The following is a 23831-nucleotide window of genomic DNA, read 5'->3' on the forward strand; positions in this document are numbered from 1 at the left end:
CGGGCGCCTTCGGCTCCGCCCACGTACAGGAGTGGAGGGGGCGGGGCCTCCCGTCCGGCGCTCTCTGATTGGCCGGACGGTCCCGATTGACGTGGGCACCTGACCAGCGGGGCGGGCGCTTTGCGACGGCGGCGCTTGACGACGGCGGCGGCGGCGGGTCCGGGTCTGGGTCCGGGCGGGGGCGGCCATGCTGCTCACCGTGTTCTGCCTGCGCCGCGACCGCTCCGAGATCACCTTCAACCTGCAGGTGGACGCCGACTTCGAGCTGCAGAACTTCCGCGCCCTTTGCGAGCTGGAGTCCGGCATCCCTGCGGCCGAGAGCCAGGTCAGGGCCTGCCCCCGCCCCGAGCGCCGGGGAGGGCCCGGCCGGTGTTCCCGGGCCGGGTCGCCCGGGCTGGGAGCGGCCGTGCCGCCTTCTCCCGCTAGATCGGGGTCTCCTGGGCTGGGAGCGGCCGTATCCTCCACGCCCCGCGGGGTCGGATCCGGGGATCCGCCCCGGCCCTCCGGAGTTTGGGGTTATTTGGGGTGGTGGATCCCTCCCGGTCCCTCCTCTCGCGGGCCTCTCGGGTTTCAGGAGAAACACCTCGCTTTTCCCTAAAACTCCACTCGGGAGAGGGCTCCGAGACCCTGGTGACCTGTGGTCCCTCCGGGAATGACTCGGTTCCCCCCTGCCGCGCAGCTTAAAGGGAGAAAATATTGTGGATTTGTTTTGGTTTTTGTGTTGAGGTTTCGGAGGATTCTGATGCTTAAACGAGGAATTGGAGCGAGGGGAACAGGAGTCGGAGCGCGGGGAAGGTGGTGGCCCGTGGCTCCTCAAACCGCAGGAAACGGGGCTGAAATGTTCGAGAAAGGGTTTATTTATCCCATCAAGCCCCTGCCCGGTCTGGGGCGGAAAGGGCACATTCAATCTTTTCCTCCCTTTTTTCTGCACAGGTGTGGTGACCGAAGAGGCACATCGGTGTGGTTTTCCCAGCAAATATCCCCCTCCAGCCCGGATTCAGGGCTCAGTCGTGTGCCAGAACATGGGGGAGGCTGTGTGTGGGGGCGGCTCTGGGCCATCTGTCTGGGCTTGGCTCATGTTTTGGGTTCAGTCCCGCGTTTTTGGCCGTTCCTCCTCGTTTGTCCTGGGCAGGGCTGTGTCGGCTCCTTTTCTCGGCGCCGGCCGTGCCTGGCAGAGTTTGTGGAGTTTTGCGGTGGTGGCTTTTGCTTCCCGAGCCTTTTCCCAGTCTAAATTAACAAAGTGTTTTTCCAGCCAAGCCAGGATTAGTCAGCACTGGAAGAGCTGCTGCAGGGGCAGCCCTGAAGCTGTGGTGTCCCTCACCCAGCAGGTTCCTGGCGTTTGGCTTTCCCTCTGCCTTGGGAGAGCCTTGTATTTTGGAATGGGAGGTTGGTGATGAGAGAGGAACAGTCTCAGAGCAGGGGTAGAAAATCCAGGTAGAGCACAGGTTCTGTTTTAGGAAAAAAGCTCTTGATTTTGAGCACGTGGAAAGGGAGAACCCATCTCACACAAAGGTTCTGTGCTCTAGCAACCCTCCCGTGGCTGTGTCACAGCCACCAGTGAGCTCCCAGGTCTGGGGACAACCCCTGTGGGGGGAACTCTGTGGTGGCTTTGTCCTCTCCAGGCATGAACTGGAGCATAAACTCCTCACTGTTACCTTTGTCCCTTGTGTCATGGTGACCTGCAGCTCTGGGCCTGGTTTAGAATAATGAGGGCTCACCTCTGCATGTATTTTTTGTCAGGAGTTCCCTTGTTTGAGTTTTTCCAGCTGACCTGTGTGGGGATTGGGTGCTGCCAGCCCCAGGCGAGGGGAGCAGTGCTGCGCTTTTGTAGCCACCTCTGCCTTCCTTCTGCTTATCCATCTGCCACTCGTGCATCATCCTGTGCCTCGTCGTGTTGTGTTTTCCAGGCAGTTATTTCCTGCTCCTCTCCCTCCTCTTTCTGCCTGGTGTTTGTGAGGTGTTTTGAGGACCTTCAATGGGGAGAACAAGTTGGACACCAGGAGGAATTTCCCCATGGAAAGTGTGATCAGGCCTTGGCAGGGGCTGTCAGGGAAGTTTGAAGTCCCCATCCCTGGAGGTGTGCAAGGCTGACTTGAGCTGCAGAACCTCGGAGCTCTGGGCTGGGGACAGGGTGGCCATTGCACCTGATAATCTTGGAGGGCTTTGCCAGCCTCAAGGATTACGTGAGAAAGTTATAAAGGTACAAGTTATCAGTGAAGCAGCTTCTTGAGTGAAAGGATTTTATATTGTTAAATCACAAATAGGCCAGTTTACATTTACCAGACTTGGCTGTTTTCTGCCCTTTTTCCTCAGCCAAGGTGAGTGTTGCATTGAAGGTGCTGTGTTGGCACTAGAGAGGATGAATTTCATTGTAAGGGTGATGCAGGGTGGAGTAAACCACTCAGTGTGTGGAGGAGGGTTAATCCCAGCCTTGTTCTCTGCTGGTTTGGGCAGTGAATTGGGGTGCTGCAGTTTGGGGTGGGGCAGGAGCTGTGAGGTGCCAGAGGGATGGCTGTGGGCAGAGGTCGGTGAGATAACAGAGGCACTGCTGGTGGCTGTGGTGATAAGAGGAGCTGGGCAATAATCTGACTTTCCAGTCTCTTCCACACACCAAGGCCATGGCTTTCTGGGAGAGGAGACAGGAGGCTCTCAGCAGAGCCACACTCTTCATTCCTTCCCTTCCTTTATTTTCTCTCTGTGCCCTCCATCTGTGCCATGCTCAGGAATATTTGATGGGCCCAGGATTTGGCTTGATTGATGACTGCAAGTGGTATCTGGCAATCTTGGCTGGGGTTCCCTGTCCATGGGAAGGTTCTACCCTCTGGCATCATGCACAGTGAATCCATCAGTGCCTGCATCCCTGTCTGAGTCACCTCCAGAAGAGCTGATGTCTGGTGCCTGCCAGCCAGCAGAACTGCCATGAACCAGACAATCAAAAGGCAGCAAAATCCAATCAGTTTGTTTTAAGAGTGGAGCAGAATGGGTCAGGAGTGGATTAATCTGTGCTGCTAATGGATCTGGTGCGAGTGCCAGGCGCTTAATTCATTGTCTGGGATGTAAGGCCCAACGCTCATAAATCCAATCCCAGCAAGATGACAGAGGTAAAGCCTCACTTAAACTGATTAACTTGTCTCTTCCAGAGTGCCTGCACAAGGAATCTGCCATTTCAGATTTGGGTGTGTGGCTGGGATTTATAACACACTGGCTGCTGCTGCTGCTGCTGTGGCACTGACTCAGGCCAGTAACATGAGAGGCTGTTCTGGGCTCTGACCTTGATGGTGCTGCTGGTGTCATGTGGGGTAGAGGCCACTCACTTTCAAATCTGCACATGGGCCCTGGGAGGGACCTGGTGTGTGAGGCAATGCTGAGGCTGCTTTCTGTGGTGGTGAGGAGGAGGCAGGAATCTCGTGCCTGGTTCCACTGTGTGTGTTTCTCCAATTCTCTGATTGCTGCCCCACAAAGTTCTGATCATTTGTGTTCCTCCTGCCTTGTCCTGCCTTGTGCTGCTGCTGCTGATGGGTCTCCACTGCAGAGTGCTGCAGGGAGATGTGTAAGATGTTGGAGTTGCTGGAGTGAAGCAGTGAAAGTCTGTAGTGTCAACTGGACCTTAAGACAAGTAGTGATTGTTTTTTGGGATCTTATTGGATCTGCTCCCTGTGATAGCATCAGGCAGAGCCACAGCCCATCCACGTCAGTACTGTGAAAGCTTCTCCCACATGGCTGAGCCAGTCCCGACCTGTGGAAAATGTGTTGTTGCTGAACTGGCCTTTTCCAGCCCCAAAGAGATGTGGTTTGGCTAAACAAGGTGGTGTTTGTGAAATTTGATCATGTGCCTGAGGGGTTTAGGCCAAGTTCTCCATACTCTGGGCTGCTGCCAGGGCAGGAGGTGGCTGGGCTGATCTGCCTGGTGTCGCTGTGCTCCAGTGACAGCATAGAAACCTTCCTGGTGCCAGATACCGTTTCTGGGAGATTCTGTTCCAGCTTTATGTTACATTTTGGGCTTTCCCACAACATAGGGCATCTGTATGTATTACAGGTCCAATGTTCAGGGACCCCTTGTTAAACCAGGTTATCAAAACAGAAACAGATGTGATATATGTGTTTTGTAGTCACAAGAAGTTAATTCCCTGCATGGGCTGATGGCAGTCTCAGGAGCAGAGCCTTTGAGTTCCCTGAGTCTGGAGAGTTGCATCACTGGAGTGAACTGGAAAGCACTGACCTAATGATTGAGGTCCTTGTAAAACTGGTTATTCTGGGTAGCTGTGTTGTGGGAAGAGGCAGAGTGATGGATGTTGGGCTGGATCATCGCTGGATCTACCTTAACCAGTGCTGCTGGGATGTCTGCAGTTGATCCAGGGTCAGTGGGTGATGACTTGGGGCAGGGAATGCTGCAGAAACTGTCTGTGGCTTGTGTAATCATGGAGTTTGGAGTTTGGGAATGTGGACAGACAGTCCCGGTCAAGACTTGCTTCCCTCTAATGATCTTGGCCTCTGATCAGGGGAGAGCAACAGCCCTTCTCTGTGGTGCCAGTTGTCAAACCACAGCTGGATTTCAGCAAGACCAATCCTGTGTTGTCCAGCCATGAACGTGTTGAGGCCCTGCAGTGCCTGAGGCACTTGAGGCCTGTGAGGACATCACGCCTTCCTTTCTGAAGCTTCAGATTAATCAAGAGCGTTGACTGGAACTTTTTTTTCTTTCCTCTCTAACAAAATAACATCTTGCCTTTTTTTTTTTTTTCCCAACTTTTTCTCTGCTGGCTGTCCTGGCACAGATTGTTTATGCAGAGCGGCCGCTGACCGACAACAACAGGTCCTTGGCGTCCTATGGCTTGAAGGATGGGGATGTGGTGATCCTGCGCCAGAAGGACACGGTGGAGCCACGGCCTTCCCTGCGCTTCCCAGGTGAGAAGGGCTCTGCCAGCACTGCCCGAGCCTGCAGAGATGCATCAACACCTACCCAGCACCACCTCTGTCCGTGCCCTTTAGCACCTTCTGAGCAAAGTGCTAAGGGAGGGGGGAGGCTGGGGTGAGTCAGGGAGGGCATGTAAACCACCCAGAGAGCTTCCTATTCGGTGTTTTATTCTGAGGAAGCCAATACCATTTTACTGTTCCTTTGGGGAAGTGTGGGGGCAGTGAGCAGGTGACTGGTTCAGAACAGGCCTGGGAAAGGTGTGTGAGTTTTCCTACAGTCACTGGTTCCCTTTCCACTCAATGCGGTGGCACAGGTGTGAGTGGCTCAGACCCAGGAACAGCCTCTATGGATGTGTGTCCCGAATCTCTCCTGTGGCAGATTGCCTGAGAAGCCACATCTTGCCAAACCCAGTGGTTTAATCGTATGTATGTGCCAAAGGCTTCTCCAGGAGTACCTGAGCACAGCCCTGCACCTCTGTCCTGCCTTCCACAGCCACTTCTAGCAAATCCCTAGAAAAGGTGCCACAGGCTGAGAAGGGTGTGGAAGCATTGCTGAGGTCCTCATCCTGCCTCAGCTGGAGGATGGGTACCTGCAATGCAGGTCTGCAGGAACGTTACTACGTTTTTTTTCCCCTGCTTTTTTTTAACCCAAGAGACTCTGAGGTGCCTCAGAGCCACTGGTTTTAGCCCTGCAGTCCCTCCATGAGGGAGTCACATTTATGAAGCTGGGAATAGCTAGTCAGCAAGTGCATTTCAGGGGATTAAAAATGGGGCAGGCAGACCAGACCAGTTACATAAATGCACCAGCGTTGCTAACCCAGTAACCCAGGGACGTGGCTGCACTTCTGACACGAGCTGCTGCTCACAGAATCTGCTGTCGAGCAGCATCGAGGGCAGCTCATCCTTCCCGTGGTTTTTCCAACAGAACTGCAACCGACAGAAGCAGTGACTCCTGTGCTCTTCCTTTCAGGTCTGCCCAGGATAGATTTCAGCAGCATCGCCGTTCCCGGGACATCCACGCAGCAGCACCAGCCCCCGGCGCAGCGGCCGCGCCCGTCGCCTCCAGACGCGCCCTCGTTCCCTCAGGGCCTGGACAACCCGGCGCTGCTGCGGGAGATGCTGCTCGCCAACCCCCACGAGCTGTCCCTGCTGAAGGAGCGAAACCCGCCCCTGGCCGAGGCCTTGCTGAGCGGGGACCTCGGTGAGCTGGGCTGGAGGCTGGGCGGGGTCAGCTCCTCCCATCGAGGCAGCTCCGGCTTGCCCCGGGGTGTGCTGCAGGCTCCTTGGTGGTGCAGATAAAAGGTGCCAGCTGGGAGCACTCAAGGAAGAGTTCCTAGTTTCTGGGTACATTTCTCCTGCCTGACATCTTTAATATCCTCTTTAATATCTCCTACTCAGAAATATCAGAAGCACAGATAATTTGGATGTCTGTGAACACAAGTGACTCAGCTCCTGGTTTTACACCAAGCACTCCTTACTGCACATTTTCAATAAAGGTGGTGTGTTTGCTGCATCCCAAATCCTACTGAGACTCAACAGAGCAACACACTCCAAACTCAGCCCTGTCCATAGTGATCATGTGCTCTGGAAATGAACTGCAGAAAGGGAGAGGAGAAAAAGAACAAGGGCATGGTGGCTTTTAGGAACTTTCTCAATAGAAATAGTCATAAATGCGTAAGTTTCTGTTAATGTTGGAAGCATCTGTGTGTTTTGGGCACAGTTGAAACCTTGTCCTTCACTTCCTCTGCAGCTGATGTTGGTCCGTTGTTCTTCCTGTGGTGGGAGGTTTGAACTCTGGTGTCCTTTAGGTGTGAAAAAACAGGAGTTTGGGGTAGCAGCAGATGAGCTTCTGAACCTCTGCAGGATGTTTAGTTGGGAAACAGGTGCTATTGAGTGCAGAGAAATAAATGAAGAGAAGTTGCTTCTAGCAGGAGACTTTATCCACTCTCAGGGTTATCTGAGTGATTTCTTTCTGTTAGAGGAAACCAGAGAGGAACTTCCATGGATATTGTCAACCTGTTTTAACTCTGTCTTTAGTTATATCCAGAGCTGAAGCTACATTCTTTGCACTCTCAGGCTTTTTCATGGATCTTGCTGGGAGTTTTTCCCATCACTTTAAGCAGGGGTGCTGCTTTTAGCACAGGAAACCAGAGGTTAAGCCCAAGACAGCCAGAACTGGCTTCTCTGCTGTTCTGCCTGGTCTGTGCACATCAAGCTTTGACCCACATGTGCATTTCCAAATTGCTGCATTGGACTGTCAGGAGGAAGTGGTTTGGGCTGCTTTTGCCCTTGTTGTGCTGCACTGCTGCTACTGGCAGTGTTTGGGCACTGATCCAGCTCTACAGCTCAGCTCCAGCTCGGGTTCCCAAATATCTGCATAGATCCGTGCCCTGTGGCTGTGCTGGATGAAGGCACCTGCTGTACAGAAGCCTGATTTCAAAAATCCGACAGTCAAATATACCCAACACCTCCCTGAGCACATAACGAGCCAGAGCTGCTTCCTAGGAACGGCATCTCTGTAAGCAAACCCAGACCTCCCCTGTGTGCAGACCTGCACGGACTGCCAAGTCCTTTTGGGGATATACATGATCCTATTCAAGTGTGAAAAGTGGCCAGAGGCCATCTGGAAAGTGGGAATCTAAAAACTGTGGTGTTAAAATGGGCATTTAGACCTGGCTGTCTCCTGGTTCCAGTGGTAGGCAATCAGCTTTGGGGATTGTAATCTCTATTTTTGCCATGTTCCTTGAAACTTCGAAGGAAGTCTTGTCGCTAGCCTTTAGTTTTGGTGGGGGTTTTTTTTCCCTATAAAAATGTATGTGCCAGGAAATTGAGTTTGATTGTGCAGTGCTTGGGTAGGGACATGAGGAGATTAAGCTCTGTTGCTTTTCGTCTCGGCAGGTTGCCAAGTTTGCCACTGATCTTCTGAGGTCCATCCATGCTGCCATCAGAGGAAGCTTTTTTCTGTGTGCTGCTGAGTCTATTCCTTAGCTGGCATCAAAAGTAGTGTTTTCTGTGCCAGAATTTGATTTGCAAGAGTAATTTCCAGTAAAAAGCATTTCTTTATTTCCTTATTCCTGCAGAGAAATTCACCAGGGTGTTGCTGGAGCAGCAGCAGGACCGAGCGCGGCGCGAGCAGGAGAGGATCCGACTCTATTCCGCTGACCCCTTTGATCTCGAGGCACAGGCCAAGATAGAAGAAGACATAAGGTAACAAACTAAAGTGGTTTTGTAGCTTTGGGGTCCTCTCTGGAGAGAAAAAACTGCTGTGTGCTTCCACCCGTGGTGTTTTTTCCTCAGAGAAGGCAGAATCTAAACACATGCCTTGTATCAAGGCATTTGTATGCAGGGTGATGTTCTGGGCCATCTTTGCACGTGGGAAGGTTGGGATTCAGGAGTGTGGAGGTGCACCCTGTCCTTGAGATGTGTCCAGCTGAGACCACTGAGTGTTGCTCCTGGTGAGGGTGGGGAGGCCCTGGCGCAGGTTGCCCAGAGAAGTTGTGGCAGCCCCATCCTGGAAGTATTCTGGGTTGGACAGGGCTTGGAGCAGCCTGGCATAGTGGAAGGTGTCCCTGACCATGGCAGGGGGTGGCACTGGATGGGCTTTAAGGTTTCTCCAACCCAGACCATTCTGGGATTGTGTGATATGAGATGACAGCACTGTTGTCTGTGCATGTGATGTGTTGGAGCTGCCTGAACTGGTTTACTTCTGAGACTGAAGCACCTGTCAAGGAGATGTGTGGAAAGCACATCTCCTCTTAAGAGGTGTGAGTCTGGTGCCTGAGGCATTTTGAGCCCAAGAGCTGGGCTGGTGCTGTCTCCCAGCTGAGCTCTGCACAGCAACATGGTGTTGTTTCTCCCAGATGCCCTCTAGATTTGGTTTTGCATCTTGCTAATTGTTCTGTGTCTGGCTAATTCACTGAGGAGAGGTTCTGCAGAAATGCATCCTGCTCATCAGCTCACTCCCTCTTGCTGCCTTCCAGATGTAATTGTGTTGGGCTGAGGCTTGATTTCTTCAGCTGAGTGGTAAATCCTGGAGTTGGTTCATGGCTGGTGGCTTTTTCCTGATAGCAGTGTCTTTCTGGTGCAGACCCATTGTTGGTCAGAACCAGAATTCACTGGTGGTAGCAGTGCTCTCAGATTATGACTGACAAGATGTTGGTGCCAGATAAACACTCAGCAATGCAGAAAATAGACATTTGTAGATAGTGAAACATTGCTCAGAGGCACAGGAATGCTTCCCTTCTTTCTTAGATGAGGGACAGATAAAGGTTCTGCAGCTGTTTGGGTTGAGCCATCCCCAGATTTCACACCCTACTCAGTGAAAAATGAAATTGCATCAGAATTTAAGCCTTTTCCCCTTCTTTGGGGAGATAAAGCTGTTTTGGATGCAGTCACTATGGATGCCCATCACTTCCAAGATTATCTGGGGCTGTGAGGGATTTCTTGAAGAGCATTTTTTCTGTTGGCTTGAATTTGCACCAAGGGCTGGTGCTCATGATGGTGTTCCTTCTGCCCTTTTGCTCACCTCCCTCCCTTCTGATGCCTGAAAAAGGAAAGATACCAGGGAAACCTGAAGATTTTAATGTTCAGCTGCTGTGTGGGATTCCAGTGATGTAGCTATTGGCAACATCTCTATGTACCCTTGGCATGACTAATGAATCCACAGGTTTTTTCTCTGAGTTCTCCAGGTTAACATGGATGGTGGGTTCCTGTTGGCAACACAGGGCTGTCAGGAGCTGAAATGTGAGCTAGGCAGGGGTTGGAAGGGGCAGTGGCTGCTTGGGAGTGTCTCAGTGTCTCTGGACTAAGCTGAGATCATTCCTAGCAATCTTCAGCTCCCAGGTCTGTGTTTCACTAAGGAAGCAGCCTTTGCTGTGGTTTAAATGTTTATAAGGTGAGCAGCAGCTGGTGGAATTTCCAGCTCTGTCTGTGTGTCAGACAGATGTTACAAGGTCTGGTTGACAGAAATTTTGATTTTTCTCTCTCTTCTCCCCAAAATTCAGGCAACAAAACATTGAAGAGAACATGACAATAGCAATGGAAGAGGCACCCGAGAGCTTTGGGCAGGTGGTGATGCTCTACATCAACTGCAAAGTCAATGGACACCCTGTGAAAGCCTTTGTGGACTCAGGTGCTTTCTCCACACTCTCCCTCTGAGGGCAACAGTAGACATCCTAATAGTTTTCCCAAAAAAATCCTATAATAAAGCACTGCATGACAAGATTTCGGAGCACTTTACTGAACCCTGAGCACAGCCAGGGTGAGCAGAGCAGATTGTTGGGAGAAGCAGTTTGGGAACACTGGATTAGGGCTCCTGGGATAGTTTCTGGGACTTCCTTTACTGGAAGGTCGCTGCCATGTGTGTGTGTCTTATCTCATTTTGCAAACAGGATTTCACACACCTTTAATGTGGTGGTTCCCATCCACATCCTGCAAGGCAAAGTTCTTAGGGTTGTTCCATCCCTGCAGTAATGGTCAGTGCTAACCTGTGTGTGGGTAGCCAGGTCAGCACAGTGGGAGTCACAGGAAGACTTTATGCCCTGGGGCAAGTGGATTGGCTTTCCAGCTACTGAGTGCCAGATCTTAAACTCTTCCAGGAGAAAATATAACTTTGTGCTGAGCCATCAGGATTTGACACAAGTTCTGTTGCTTGTAGGTGCTCAGATGACCATCATGAGCCAAGCCTGTGCTGAAAGGTGCAACATCATGAGGCTGGTGGATCGGCGGTGGGCTGGCATTGCTAAGGGTGTTGGGACACAGAAAATCATTGGGAGAGTGCACTTAGGTAAGTACTGGCATTTTTGGGGCAGCTTTAGCAGGGATTTGACTGCATTTCCTGCAATCTTGGTGCTAGGAGCTTGGTTGTTAGGAGCTCCTGCAGAGTAAAATCAAAGTGCATCTGCAATATGTTTGTTTGTCTTGAGCACAGAGCTCTGTTTTCTGTCTCATTTAATGCTGTATTTTAATAGAATTACTGTCACACTTTGAGGTGAGGTAGTGCCAAGTCCTGCACATGTAGAGGACACATTCTCTGGGGGCAAAACCTGAGGTGAATGTGAAACACCACAACTTTCCCTGTTTTGAGAGAGACAACTGGGCAGAGTGAGCTACTCAGGAAGGGTTCCAGCACAGTGCAGTGTTTGCTGTTTCTTTGGAAAGAGAAGCCTCTCTGTGCTCTTGTGGAGCTTTTCTGGATGGAGGACGTTGTCCTTATTACTGAAAAATCAATTCTGTTTGTTGTTGCTGCTGCTTAGACTTGTGCTCTAATTAAACTGTTCGCAGCTGCTCAAGCTTGGAGGGCCAGAGAAGCAGGACTCGAGGTTCTTAGGCACATCAGCTTTTAAAATAATTATTCTAGTACCATGGCAGACCTGGCAGTCCTGGGGCTTGCACAGGGCCAGACTTTATGTGACCAAAACAGTGCATCAGAGTGCTGATAGATTTCAGATTTGCCCAGACCTTTCCCTGGAGGTGAAAGAGCAGAAAACAGATTTGTCGTGCTGTAGTGGGAACTTCTCTTCCTTGTGTTTCAGCTCAGGTGCAGATCGAAGGGGATTTCCTGGCATGCTCCTTCTCCATCCTTGAAGAGCAGCCCATGGACATGCTCCTAGGACTGGATATGCTTAAGAGGCATCAGGTATCAAAACCTCTTTTGAAACAGTTACCTAGCTCTTGCAGGTTTAGTGAGAAGTGCAACATAAATGCCTCACCTGTGAATTCGTATGATTTTCCTGGGGAGAGTTGGTGGTGGATTATCTTCCAGCCTGAAGCACGTACACTGCATCCATCATGGACAGCTCTAGGGTGTCTAGCTGCTGCCTGGAGCTTTTTGCTCTGATCAAAGATGCTCAGAGCTTTCCAATGGAATGATTTATAACAAACTGAGTCAGACAGGGCCCTTTGGTTAGAGCTGGTACCCCAGCCCCCCCTTACCTGCTGTGAGCTGTCCCATTGGAGAGGATTGCTCGGCCTCGTGTCTCCGCTCTTCTCTGGGAGCCGCCTGGCTCTCCGCAGCCCCTGATGTGCCAGTGCTGTTTTGCAGTGCTCCATTGATCTCAAGAAGAATGTGCTGGTGATTGGCACCACGGGCTCGCAGACCTCGTTCCTGCCCGAGGGCGAGCTGCCCGAGTGCGCGCGGCTGGCGTACGGCGCGGGGCGCGACGACGTGCGGCCCGAGGACATCGCCGACCGGGAGCTCGCAGAGGCGATACAGAAATCTGTAGAGGAAGCAGGTACCAGCAGGAGCCCAGCTGAAATAGGAATCCCTGGGGTTGTTTTTGCTGTGTGTTAGGATGTCTGTGAGCAGTTCCCCTTCTGACTCCTGGGAGCAGGATCAGCCAGTAAAGGGTGGAGACAAGGGACTTTATTCTTGCATGTGGCCTCTGAGTGCACTTCTCTCTTCCTTTCTGGGCTGCAAAACCTGCACAAAGGCACTCGGGGCTGTTTGCTGTTTAATTTGTTCTCTCCCTGCAGCTTCCCACCCGCTCTGCTTTTCTGGCTTTCAAGGCATGGAGGTTAATGGTTGTCTATGGTCAGGATCACGTTGTGGTGCCCAGCAGGGACATGGCTCATCTGCAGCTTCATGTGAGCACAGCTTTGGGGAGGCTCCCAAAACCCTGCTCGTGTTGGCTGCACCACATAAAAATAGAGCAACTGTAGTGGTGACAAAAGTTCATGACAATTTTTAGAATTCACACTATTTCAGCATTTTCCCCTGGAATGGTGCTCATGCCCTTGGAGGGGAACTTGCCTCCTTGCAGTTGCTCTAAGGTTCAAAAGGTGAATTCATGTCCTCAGCCTTAAATGTGACCTGCCAAGACAACTTTATCTCTCCTGCAGTTTTGTTCCCAGTATCCCTGGAATCCAAACACTGCACAGATATGATGGCTACACAGACTTTTGGTGGCTGCAGAATTTAGTGATTTTATTTTCAGCCATAATAGCTGAAAGCTGAGCTATGAGCCAAAACCAGTCTGAAACTCAAATTTTCTGTTCAACTCCTTCTTTAATTCAGCTTTTAGCTGAAGGGGGAATTCATTATTTTTTCCCTAGTGTTCCAGAGAAGCTGTGAATACCAAAGATTGTATTCCTTAAGCCTTTTCTGAAACTTTTAAAGATAACATTTTATATCCAAGAGTTCTCTGGAGACCTTTGAGTTTTACTGCTCATTTTTCCTCTGAAAAAATGCAGTAAATTCTGCTTCCTACACACATGTAGAACTCTTTGCTGCATTGGGTTTAAGCTGATCAAGTTGATTTCAACATTTTTCTTGCTAATTTTTTAAGACTCTAACATGCCCATATTTAAAATTGAAATGAGAAAATAAGATTTAACCATCTATTTTATATATTCATTAGATACTAAAATTTATATATAACTACCTATCTGACTATCTATCTATATCTAACTAGTTGAAATGCACTGAAATTTTTCTTTAACACTTCTTAGTTACTGTTCAACACCCGAAGAGTAAGCAGTTAGTTACAAATAATGAAGTTGATAACATTAAGGGAAGCACAGGACTGCACTTATTGCTCTCTTTGGCCAATTTTCTTCCATCCTGAGAATATAAGTTTTCCAGAAATGTAAAAAACCTCAGAAGGAAGGTCTGGTTTTAATGAATCAGTAAGAAATTGTTTAAATGTGTGACTTTTTTAGCCAAATTTGAATGTTTATTAACTGGAATTGCAGCCAGTAGAGAGAAACACAAACATGGGTTTGACCTCCTGATTGGATTTTGATATCGCTGAAGGTCAGGCTCAGGAGCTTGGGCTTTTGTCTGTTCCCACAGCCTGGGAGATGTAAATATTAGTTCTTTTTCTGTTAAAACCTGGAGCCTGATGGGGCCTGGGTTATCTTTTGGAATATATTTCCACTTTGAATGAGGCTTTGCAGATATTATAGTATAGTTGAAAGAGAAATAAATAACAAGCAAACCTCAGTCCAAATTGTGAGTTTTTACAATAAAAGCATTTTAGACAAGTTTTTTAAATAGAAAAGTGCCTGAAATGACTTAAATCCAAGCTACTTATGTACTTATTTTGTGTGTTCACTTAAATGCTCATAGAACACCGAGACACAAAACTAATGTGTCTTTGTTTAGATTGACTGTGACAGTCCTGACAGTTCTAGACACAGTACCAGCCTCTGGCCCATAGGCTTTTGTTGGCTGTATCCTAAAATATCAGCACATTCCCTCTTTCTCTCTTTCAAAACTGAAGTTGCTGCTAGGTGGTACGAAGAGAACCAAGAAAGGAAAAACCAGAAAACAGAAGAAGGACTGAGAGATAATGTGCTGCAGCTCCGAAGAAGTTCAGCTCCCCACAACATGTGTGTTCTTTTATAACCAGAATTTTTGCTGGCTCCCAGGAGATGCTACAACACAAATGGCTGCCTGCACCTGGAGGCTATTAAAGTGCTTGCTTTGGATGCACCTAGATTATCCTTGAGCTTTATTTAATCCCCTGAAGCCCACTTTAGGGAGCCTCATGATTTCTGTCAGCTGCCTTGCTGCTGGTTCAGCACCTATGGAAGGCAGCTGAGGTGGTGGTGCAGTCCTGCTGGGCTTCACTGAGATCCAGGACCTCCACGTCCTTATTTGACTCTGAGGGTTTGCTGCTCTTTTATGCCAATTTCCCACCACTGGGGAACTCTGTGCTCATGGAGGATTTACAAACCTGGCAGCCAAACAGGAGCCGTTTTGCTAAGGAGGAGTCATAGCCAGGCAGTTCATCCCACACACAGCTTTTTATCCAGGCAGCCTCAGTCCAAGTCACTGCCACCACAAACAGCTCAGGCTGCTCCTGGTACAGAGGGGAATTTATCCCTGATGGTGCACTTAGTGAGGAAGAGTTTGTTCCTGGTTTTAGCTGGATCCATATCCCTGGTGGGGCTGGGACTCAGCACCTTAGGCTACCCCAGGAGAAGGAGGACACAGAGGAGTGCTTGGCAGAAAACTAGCTCCTGTTGCTACCTAAATGCAAATCCCTGATGTGTCTGATCAGACCCTTATTAACAATCCAGCAGGTCAAACCCTTCTTCCCTGAAGGGTTGGTTTGGGAGCAGAGGGCATGAATGTAATTATTCCACACAGAAACAAAGGATCCCCTCTGGTTTTCATCCATATCCTCTGTGAGAAAGCTCTTTGCCACCGTTAGGAAAGATGAGCAGTGGGGTGGTGTCACAGCACATACTGCACTGGTTTTAGTTAACAGAGAATAAAAGGAACAAGGCTGAGGACAGAAAGGCAGATTTCTGTCGTGTTGGTGAATTTAAAGGAAATCATAGTTAGAGGTGTAGGCATGGCAAGCTGTGCCCCAGTACTCCTGTAAAAAGAGACTCCAGCAGAACCAGTGGTGTGTGTTTAAGACCACTGAGTTTGAGAAGGGAAAGGGCAGCAAATCACAGAGCACAGAACCTGGGTGTGTGATCCTGGGCAGACAGAGCTGTGGTGTCAGGGCAGGTGGGCCTGCAAAGGTTGTGTGAGTGATTTAACAAGTACAAGAGCTGTGATACATCAGTGAGATCAGACTGTCAGCAAGATAATGTCACTTAATCTCCCCTGATCACCACAGCCAGTGTTTGGTGCTTCTGATAGAGATCTGCAATTCATCTGCTCTCTGTGAGAACAAGGAAGCAGCAAGCTGGGCTTGACTTCTGGCTGCTTCTCCTTGGCTTTGCTCTTCCCAGCCTTGGGCAGCAGTTCTTTTGGAGATTTCTTTCCCCCTACAATCTGTGTTTCCTGAGTATCTCCAGCCAAAGGGAGAAGAGATGAGTATGGCACTAGACACATGTGATCTACTGTGCAGAGTTTACCAAGTATCTAGTATACCCACAGACTGCTCTGTGGCATAGACAGTACAGAACAACCCTTAAATTGTGCTCTGGCAGAGTTATTCTTGCCTTGATGGGCCACATTTGCCAGCAGAATCTTTCTGGGAGGCAGGAGCTCCTGCAGCCTGGCTGCCATCAGGAGGGGAGCTGTGCAGGACTGAAACCACGCATGGTGTGTGCTCTGAATGCTAACACGAGTTTGGTGTGTTTGTTTCCTAATCCAAACAGAACGTCGGAAGCCTTGATGCATGTAGTGTGTGTTTACTACAGCTGGAGTGGGCCACAGACCAGGTATTTAGAGCCACCTGTTCCAGTTTGTGCTGCCACAGTGCTTCTGCTGTGTCCTCACTGCTCCTTTCGTTCTGTCTTCCATAGAGAATAGTGACAAAGAAACTACCTCACTGGAAATGCCCTCATTACCAGCTTCTGATGGGTTTCAAACTCCAGTCCAGTCTTCAGGACTAAATTCCAAGATCTGTAATCCCACAAATCAGTTACTTGATCGTTCTGTCTCTGCCCCTGCTTCAATTTGCTCATCCAAATCCAGCCTTGCAGAGCCCATTGATCCTAGAACTGTCAGCTCTTCACCTGAACACCAGAAAACCCCAGAACAAGAACAACCTCTGGTATCACAGCATCATTCCAATAGCTCTTCCTTGGCAAATAATGACCGTTCCCCACACACCGGAGACGGAACCTGCTCCAGTCCAGCTTGCCTTTCACAGAAGACACTCAAAGAAACATTTAGTGCTGACATTTTAAAGGATTGTAATGCTAAAGGACAAGATCAGGAGCATTCTCTGGAAGTGACAAAAGTCAATTTGGATGACACTGCTGCCAAGCACAGGCAGGATAAAGATATCTGTCTGTCTTCAGAGCAGGAGCAAAAACATGAGCTTCCCACAGATCATTGGATGTGCAAAGAACCAGAAAAGGAACATCTTGAGCAGCAAACGGAGACAACTGATCCAGAGCCTCCTTGCTGTGTTGGTGGGGTTGAGAAACCTGCTGTGGCAAAAGCCAAACAGCCAGAAAATCCTCCCATGGAAATGAGAGATGGACTGGAGAGAGCAGGTCTTTCCCATGTGAAAGGGAGTATCCAACTGTCAGCCTCCTGTAGTCATGTGCACGTGGAAGCCTCCATGGAAATAGATGCAGTGGAGCAGGCTGCAGCTGAAGCACAGAGCTCAGCAAGGCAGCAGAAGCAGCAGACTGAGAACAGACATATATCCAACCTGAACTCAGAGGCCTTCTCCATGGAGGTGGAGTTGCTGAAGTCTCCATCCTCCTTGAGTCATCCACTTTCCACCAGTGGTGTCCTACAGTCTAAAAGCACTAGTGAAATTCCTACAGAATATCATGAGTTGGCTAATTCAGCAGCAGACAGCTCTTCCCCCTCCAGCACCCAACAGCTGGACACAGATCCAGGAAGACCTTCAGAAGAGCCGTGTTTCCCTCTAGCGTCAGCCTTGAAAGAGCTTCACAAACTCTTGGTTATCAGTCGGAAAGGAGAATGTAAGGTCCTTGCCTCGGAAGAAGTCTCACAGCTGGAAATGGCTCACAGAGAGCCAGCAGTGCAGCAGAAGGGACTTGCTGAAGGTGAGCAGAAAGGCTTGGATCCAGCCAGCCAGGAACAGAGCTGTTCCTTTGCTGAGGCAAGGTCTGAGGGTGGAGGAGCAGAGGAGAGCCAACCTTGTGATTCTGGCAGAGAGCACATCAGCACCGGGCCCATCCATCCTGGGCAGCCTGTGCTCGGGGGAGATGCTTTAGAGAGGCAGAAGAGTTCAGGTAAGAGCAATGTGTTTGTGGTGAGTTCTGCAGCCACCCCTGATCAGCAGCAGAGCCCAGAGCAGAGGGAGGTTTTGGCAAGAGGTTCTCAGAGTCCACCTAGTCCAACTTTGGAGCAAAGCACACCTGTTTCCTCCACATCTGCTTCAGGTGAAGGTGCACCCCAGGATACCCAGAGCCTGTTCACAGGAGCACCTGGGAGAAGTGGCAGTGCTGCTCCTGAAGGTCTGTGGCCAGTGGGTGGGAGTGAGGTACCACCACTGAGCCCCCCACCTGCCTCCACCAGACTGACCACAGGGGCTTCTCCATCCCCTGCTTTCCCTGTGGCTGATGTTGACCGGATCCTCAGTGCTGGTTTTACTCCACAGGAAGCTCTCCAGGCCTTGGAACAAGCAGGTGGAAATGCAGATCTTGCTCTTCTTATTTTGCTAGCCAAGAGCATTGTTGTTCCCACATAACTGTGAAAGAGGGAGCTGACTGGGCGATCTTTTCTCCTACAGGAGTATCTCAATTACACACCACAATGGACAAGCAGAATGTTGAGCCAGATTTTTTAAATTATTTGCAGCCAAAATAACATATTTTTTCTGTTTCAATTATTACATTTGGGCTTTGAAAAGAAAGAAAACATCCTTGCATTGTGTGGACAGGATAGCTTTTAATCATGCATACTGGATTAAAACTACTGGTTTTATTTAAATGTACAATTTTAGAATATTCTCCAATGCTACGAATAAAAAGCAGCAGCCGCTGCGCTCACTGCCCTGTCTGGAACAAAGCAGGCTGTGATGGGGATTGGCCACACGTGCACAGGAGGGGAGGTGCACTCTGAGTCCAGTGTGGACGCTGGTTTTGTTGCAGCTCCTTGGAACCCAACATCCAGCTGTTGAAATTATTCTGGGAGCTCCTGAAGATGTGTAGATGCTCATGGATGTGTAAAGCTATGCCAGAGGAGCAGGGGGTTTTCGTGTGTGCAGAGGGAAGGCTGATGCTTATTTTTGCCAAACCCTTTTATGCTTTGATTTAGAGTTGGATTCAATAATTCTTGTGTGTCTCTTCCAACTCAGAATATTCTGTGATGCTCTTGGGCCAGTGTGTTCCAGTTTACAACATGGGGATAGAAGAAGGGAAGGGATAAAATTTGGTGCTACCAAAACTTACAAGATACGTTTTAACTTATTTGGAGATATGATGGTATTAACTGTAGGGATGGGGGGGGAGGGAAAAGGAATATTGACTTTTTTTTTCTAGCCTTGCCCACATCATGTTTTTCCTCATGCAAAAAGAACAAGTTCTACCAGTTTAAGGCTAAACCTTAATGATGAATTTGTTTAACAAAACAACTGTGTGTTACAGCTCTAAATCTCCCTGTGCCTGGGGAGGAATGAACTTCATCTCAGTGGCTCCAAGCAGGGCTGCGAATGGAAGCAGGAAGAATTTGCTTTGCTGTGGGGTTGATTGGCCTCTTGGCTGTGGAATGTCATGGCTGGGGGTGCTGATCTTACACCTCAAGAGTGAGGGCTCCCCAGCAGGGCTCATGGAACAAACACAGTCATGTGGCTTCTTCCTTACAGCCATTGTCTGGGATATCTCAGGTGAGTCACCTGAGTGGTGAGGCTTCATCAAGGCTGTGCTGTAGGAAGCCCTTTCTAGATGCTTTTTTGAGGGGGAAGAACTCCTTTGTGATGTTCTGCAAAGCCCCAAAACTCTGTCAGGGCTGAGGAAGGGAAAGGAAAGCATGGCTGAAACCAAATTTTAAGTAGGAGCTTTGATTTAGTCCCACTTGCAAATCTCAGAAGTGGCTTTGTGTTAAGTGTTTGTCTTGAACTTGACACGTTGAGCTAAAGCTGGAGCGATGGCTCAGCAACACCAGACACGTTTTTGTTCATGGCTTCCATGTGGTGTTGTGGTTGTCTCAGGTCTGTGTCCTGGTGTTTGTGTTCCCTGTTGCTTTAGCAGGTCTCCTGTGTGTACTGGGCTGTTTTTATGCAGGTGGCATTTAAAAACAACACAGATTTGGTTTCATCTGTCACCTGACAGGAGTTTGTGCTGTCATTGAGTGCTGGTGTCAGATTTGCCTCAGACACTTGGGCAGCCAGAAGATCCTTCGGAGTAATAAAGGGCTTTAGGTATTTTGCTGTCAAATGGAGCTTCTCCATGAGCTGGGACAGTATCATCCAGACCTGGAGGTCCCAGGCAGGTTTGGCTTACATCCCTCTGCTTGTGGTGCCAGCAGCAGGCACTGCTCCATGTGGGAAGCATTGCTTGGCTGTCTGGAGCAGTATCCAATGACTCACATGAGGCTCTGCTCAAAATGAGTTACTGAGGCCAGACTGCAGCTTTCTCATCTTCACCGGGCAGTTACCCCTACTGAAGGTGTGGTTTAATATTCTCCTTGCAATGAACACCTCAAATCAGCAGAAGCCCCTCTGTGAAGGGCAGTGCTTGAGCTGGTACAGGAGTACAGCATCAGCAGGTCTCTCTAGAAGCCTTAGGAAATAGGATCTATCAGACCCATTCTTGTCTGCATCTGGTTCACCACCAGAAGCACCAGCAATGAGGCTCCCAGATCCCAGTGACTTCAGAGGGCTGAATCTGCTCCTGATTGGCACTGCAGGGCTTGGTGAGGTGGCCCTGGGAGCAAAGTAACAGGAGCCAGGGGCAGGTTGGCTCTCTTGGATGCAAGAGAGCTGAACGTGCACCCTTCACCTGCAGGTGGATCTACTGCCAGCTGCTTGGAGCAGCAGGTGTTGGCTATTCAGTGTTGGCCACTCAGTGTTGGCCCCTTGTATCTCTCCCTCTGTTTTAGAAGCTGTTGCTCAGCTGGCCCAAGTGGTGCTGCTCTGCACCAAGCTGGTGACAGGCTCTGCTCTCACGGCCATGCTGATTTGGCTGCACATACAGAATTTATGCTATAAAAGCTTTAGAGCATCAGCCAATCTGCTTCAATGCTCACTTCTATTCCTTGTCAAATGTAAGTTTTGAATCCCGCCCTTCTGCCAAAGCTGTATGGAAGCATTTATCCATAGTGCTAGAATTCCGTGGGTAACTCACTCCAAACTGCTAGAAACAAACCTTGACCCCCAACTGATAAATATTACTAAAACTTTTATCAAGTAGGTCCAAGCCTGGTGATTTAAATCTCTTCATTTCCAAGCCTTGCTTTGAGTAAATGGCTATGTGCTGCTAAATTAGTGAATAATTTTTTTAGGAGCGAGATTTAGTATAAAATTTGGGCAGTGGTGAGTATTTAAGGTTAAAATAAAATGTAATAGAATGTGTGTTTAGCAAACACTGTCTAAAAGTCGTCTTTGTTTCAACATGTGTTGTTTCTGCTGCATGCACACACAATTCTCTGTTCAGCCTCTGGCAGTCCCTTCACTGCTCCCTGTGCTGACCTGGCCCACAGAGTGGGAGTGCTGTGGCTTATTGGCTACAGCATGGGATAAAGGTACCACCAACAGCTGTTTCCAAGGAGCCAGGTATTCCAGCCTAAAATCAGGCACTTGGTTCTTTTCTCTTCCCCCTCCTCATTAACCACTGCTGCAGTGTCTTAATGTCACATCACTTAACAAAGGGGCTTCACCATGGAAGTCTAGTTCTAGAGAGTAAAGCAGTCCTTGGAAGCTGCTTTGTAAAGCTGCCAGCACTTGTGGGGTCCCACGTGGGTCTGTAGAGCTTCTTTCTGTGTGTGCCCTGGAGCCACTCCTGGTTTCTGAGATTTGCTTTTTTCCTTAAAAATACTGAAGGAATTCACTTGGCCTCTTGGTGACTGCGTGTTTGTGTTCACAAGGCCACAGGTGAACACAGAGGTGATGTTTAGTGGAATCCCAACATCTGGAAGTTTCTGGGCATGGGTAATTCTGATAAGAGGAGGGAATATTCCTGGTGACCATCCCTGGCATGTTTACCTGCTGCAGGACAGAGCTGAGCTACGCTGTTACTGTGACAATCTCTGCCTCCTTGCTGTGTATGTTTAACTTTCTATGTAGACACTCGGTCTCCAGGACTGTTAACCTTGTATGTCCTCCATGTTCCCTTCTTCTGTCTCTCCCTCTTGCTGTTTCCTCTTCTCAAAAGTAGCAATATTTAAGTGTACTTGCTGAATGCTCAACTTCAGATCCATTTTCTGTAAAACTATGCCATTGATGAACAAAAGGAGGAGCAGGTCCTAGAGATTTCTTCACCAGACTTGGACTTTCTGCCAAATGGCTCCCCAGAACTCTTAACAGAAATTCAAAGAGGAGAAATCCAGAGGTATTTCTGCCTGCTTCTTTCAGAAGTCAGCTTGGGAAGCGAGGTTGGTTTCATGTATATCATTCCCCTCTGAAGCACTGAAGGGATTTCTTCCTGCACTGTGTAGATGAGGCTTAGTCCTTGACCCGAAGCGCAGCGGTTTGGGTCACATTTTGACTGATGCTTCAGAGTTTTACAGACTCACTTAGGGAACTTGAGGGAATCAATACTCAGGAATCCTAAAGCTGGTTGCATTTTGTGTCATTGACTCTTGTGGGCTGAACACACTGCGGCCTCGCAGGCGGCTGAAGAGAGGAGTGGGTATGTCATCAATGGGATGTGGTTCTGCCCAAAGTAATACACACTTGATTATTTTTTTGATTTTTTTTAATATTTGGGGACTGTTTATCAACAAATTATGTGTAAAAAAATTTGATATTTAAATAAATGAATAAACACTTTATCATAATGTTGCTTGGTTAGTCTGTCTGTATTTCTGAGGTTGGCAGCTCTGCACTCAAATCCTTCACCCTTTTTTCACAAAGCCAGTGGATTTTCCATAACATACATTTTGAATATAATGAGTAGAAATCTGTGGGTAAATTATTCCAGTTGGGAGGATTGGAGAACAGACTTGAGAAATTCCTCTATTCCATTTCTTTGGGGATGGGCTGTTTGGTCCTTCATGGAGGACTTGGAAAAGTGTCAGAGTAAACATAAAACAGCACTTGGCCATGGCACTGTCTGCTGGGAAAGTGAATGCGACACTCCTTGTCTCCTACCTAAATACCTAATTTCCAGCCCAATTAGCAGATGGTTTTATTTTTCTGGAGCTGGAAGCTAATTTCTTGGGACACTTAAAAAATTGGCATTTAAAGCCCTGAAAAGCCCATGAGAATTTTTAGATAGAAGTAGCATTTATGAAGTCCCATTCCCTTAGTGTCACTTAGTAGAACAGGCTTTAGAAGGGAGGTGTAGAGGATAGTCCTCCTCTGAAACTTGGGGCATAGTCACTAACCCTAAGGTGCTTTCATTTAGTGGAGGAGCAGCTCCTTTTTCAGATCCAGAAAAACTTCCATTTTTCCTGGAGACAGAACTCAGTTTTAGCCATTTGAAATCCCTGCAAACCAGAGCTGTGAGTGCTGGTGCTAGGTGAGGGAAACACAAACACAATGGGTTATGATTCAGTGACTGTGACAAATGGGGCAGTGGCTTCCTCACATGTTCAGAGCTCTGCACGTGATGCTGGTGTCACTGTTTGAGCTAAGTGAGGTCATTAATCATGCAAAACTGATCCTACTAAGGGTGGGAAAAGGGAAGGTTTGACGTGTGGGCTGCTACAGCCTCATTGACCAAAGGGTTTCTGTAATTTCTTCTGCTGGGAGATGATTTAAGGATTGAATGCCCTGGTTCAAAACTATTTTGAGCATTTGGGCCTTGTCTGTTCTGCTTGATGGTTTTATTTTGGTAATGTATAAAAAATATGATTAATGACACATTTGTGTTCATATTTGGGATTGTTCCAGTCTGAATTGCCCTGATGTCCTAAAGTTTAACAAGGGTAGGTTGTGGCTGCCCCTGGGTCCCTGGAAGTGTCCAAGGCCAAGGTGGATGGGGCTTGGAGCAGCCTGGGATAGTGGAAGGTGTCTCTGCCATGGCAGGAGGTGGGATGGAATGAGCTTTAAGGTCCTTCAAACCCAAACCATTCTGGGATTCCATGGACTGGGGCATTGGTACCCTGAAATCTGCAGCCTTTATACAGCCAAGAGAGGGTCAAGCCCTGTGCAATAAATGCAGACTCTGAGTTGGTATTTTCCTTGGTTATTTCTTGTGGGCCTTTAGGAGTAGAGTCTCCTAAAAACTTCCCGCAGAGGTATGGAGCTTAACAATAACAGCTGAAGGTTTTTTCAGCAGTCACGTGGATGCATCAAGAGCAAGAGTGGGATGCAGAGAGGTGAGTGTTCTTTCATGCAATTTCCTGCCTCAGGATAGTTCAAGGAATGGTCAGCAGAAGGAACACGACTGAGCAATTGCTCAGGAATTCTGCAGTGCCTCCCATCAGC

The 23831-nt window shown here is 48.8% G+C and overlaps 1 protein-coding gene across 4 annotated transcripts; it reads left to right on the plus strand.

Annotated features, from left to right (window-relative positions):
• Nucleotides 1-114: 114 nt before the first annotated feature.
• Nucleotides 115-22237, plus strand: DDI2 (DNA damage inducible 1 homolog 2). 4 transcript variants are annotated; one of them, XM_079326437.1, is made up of 10 exons: nucleotides 115-325; nucleotides 4773-4902; nucleotides 5882-6112; nucleotides 7992-8118; nucleotides 9915-10042; nucleotides 10568-10696; nucleotides 11445-11548; nucleotides 11954-12143; nucleotides 15973-16035; nucleotides 16120-22237. In XM_079326437.1, exons 1-9 carry the CDS (start codon nucleotides 188-190, stop codon nucleotides 15987-15989), a joined length of 1194 nt encoding a protein of 397 aa, XP_079182563.1. In that variant the 5' UTR covers nucleotides 115-187; the 3' UTR covers nucleotides 15990-16035; nucleotides 16120-22237. The 4 variants fall into 4 exon arrangements, with proteins under 4 accessions (XP_079182563.1, XP_079182560.1, XP_079182561.1 ...); XM_079326434.1 differs by lacking the exon at nucleotides 15973-16035; XM_079326435.1 differs by lacking the exons at nucleotides 15973-16035; nucleotides 16120-22237 and adding an exon at nucleotides 14133-14344.
• Nucleotides 22238-23831: the final 1594 nt, after the last annotated feature.

Source organism: Erithacus rubecula (genome assembly GCF_903797595.1).
Source record: "Erithacus rubecula genome assembly, chromosome: 24".
Classification (NCBI taxonomy): domain Eukaryota; kingdom Metazoa; phylum Chordata; class Aves; order Passeriformes; family Muscicapidae; genus Erithacus; species Erithacus rubecula.

Excerpts from the sequence above, each read along its gene's own strand:
- DDI2 (XM_079326434.1), top strand. The coding sequence starts at position 188 with ATGCTGCTCACCGTGTTCTGCCTGCGCCGCGACCGCTCCGAGATCACC. Across the intron at positions 326-4,772 it reads TCCCTGCGGCCGAGAGCCAG|ATTGTTTATGCAGAGCGGCC; the intron begins GTCAGGGCCTGC and ends GTCCTGGCACAG. Across the intron at positions 10,697-11,444 it reads CATTGGGAGAGTGCACTTAG|CTCAGGTGCAGATCGAAGGG; the intron begins GTAAGTACTGGC and ends CTTGTGTTTCAG.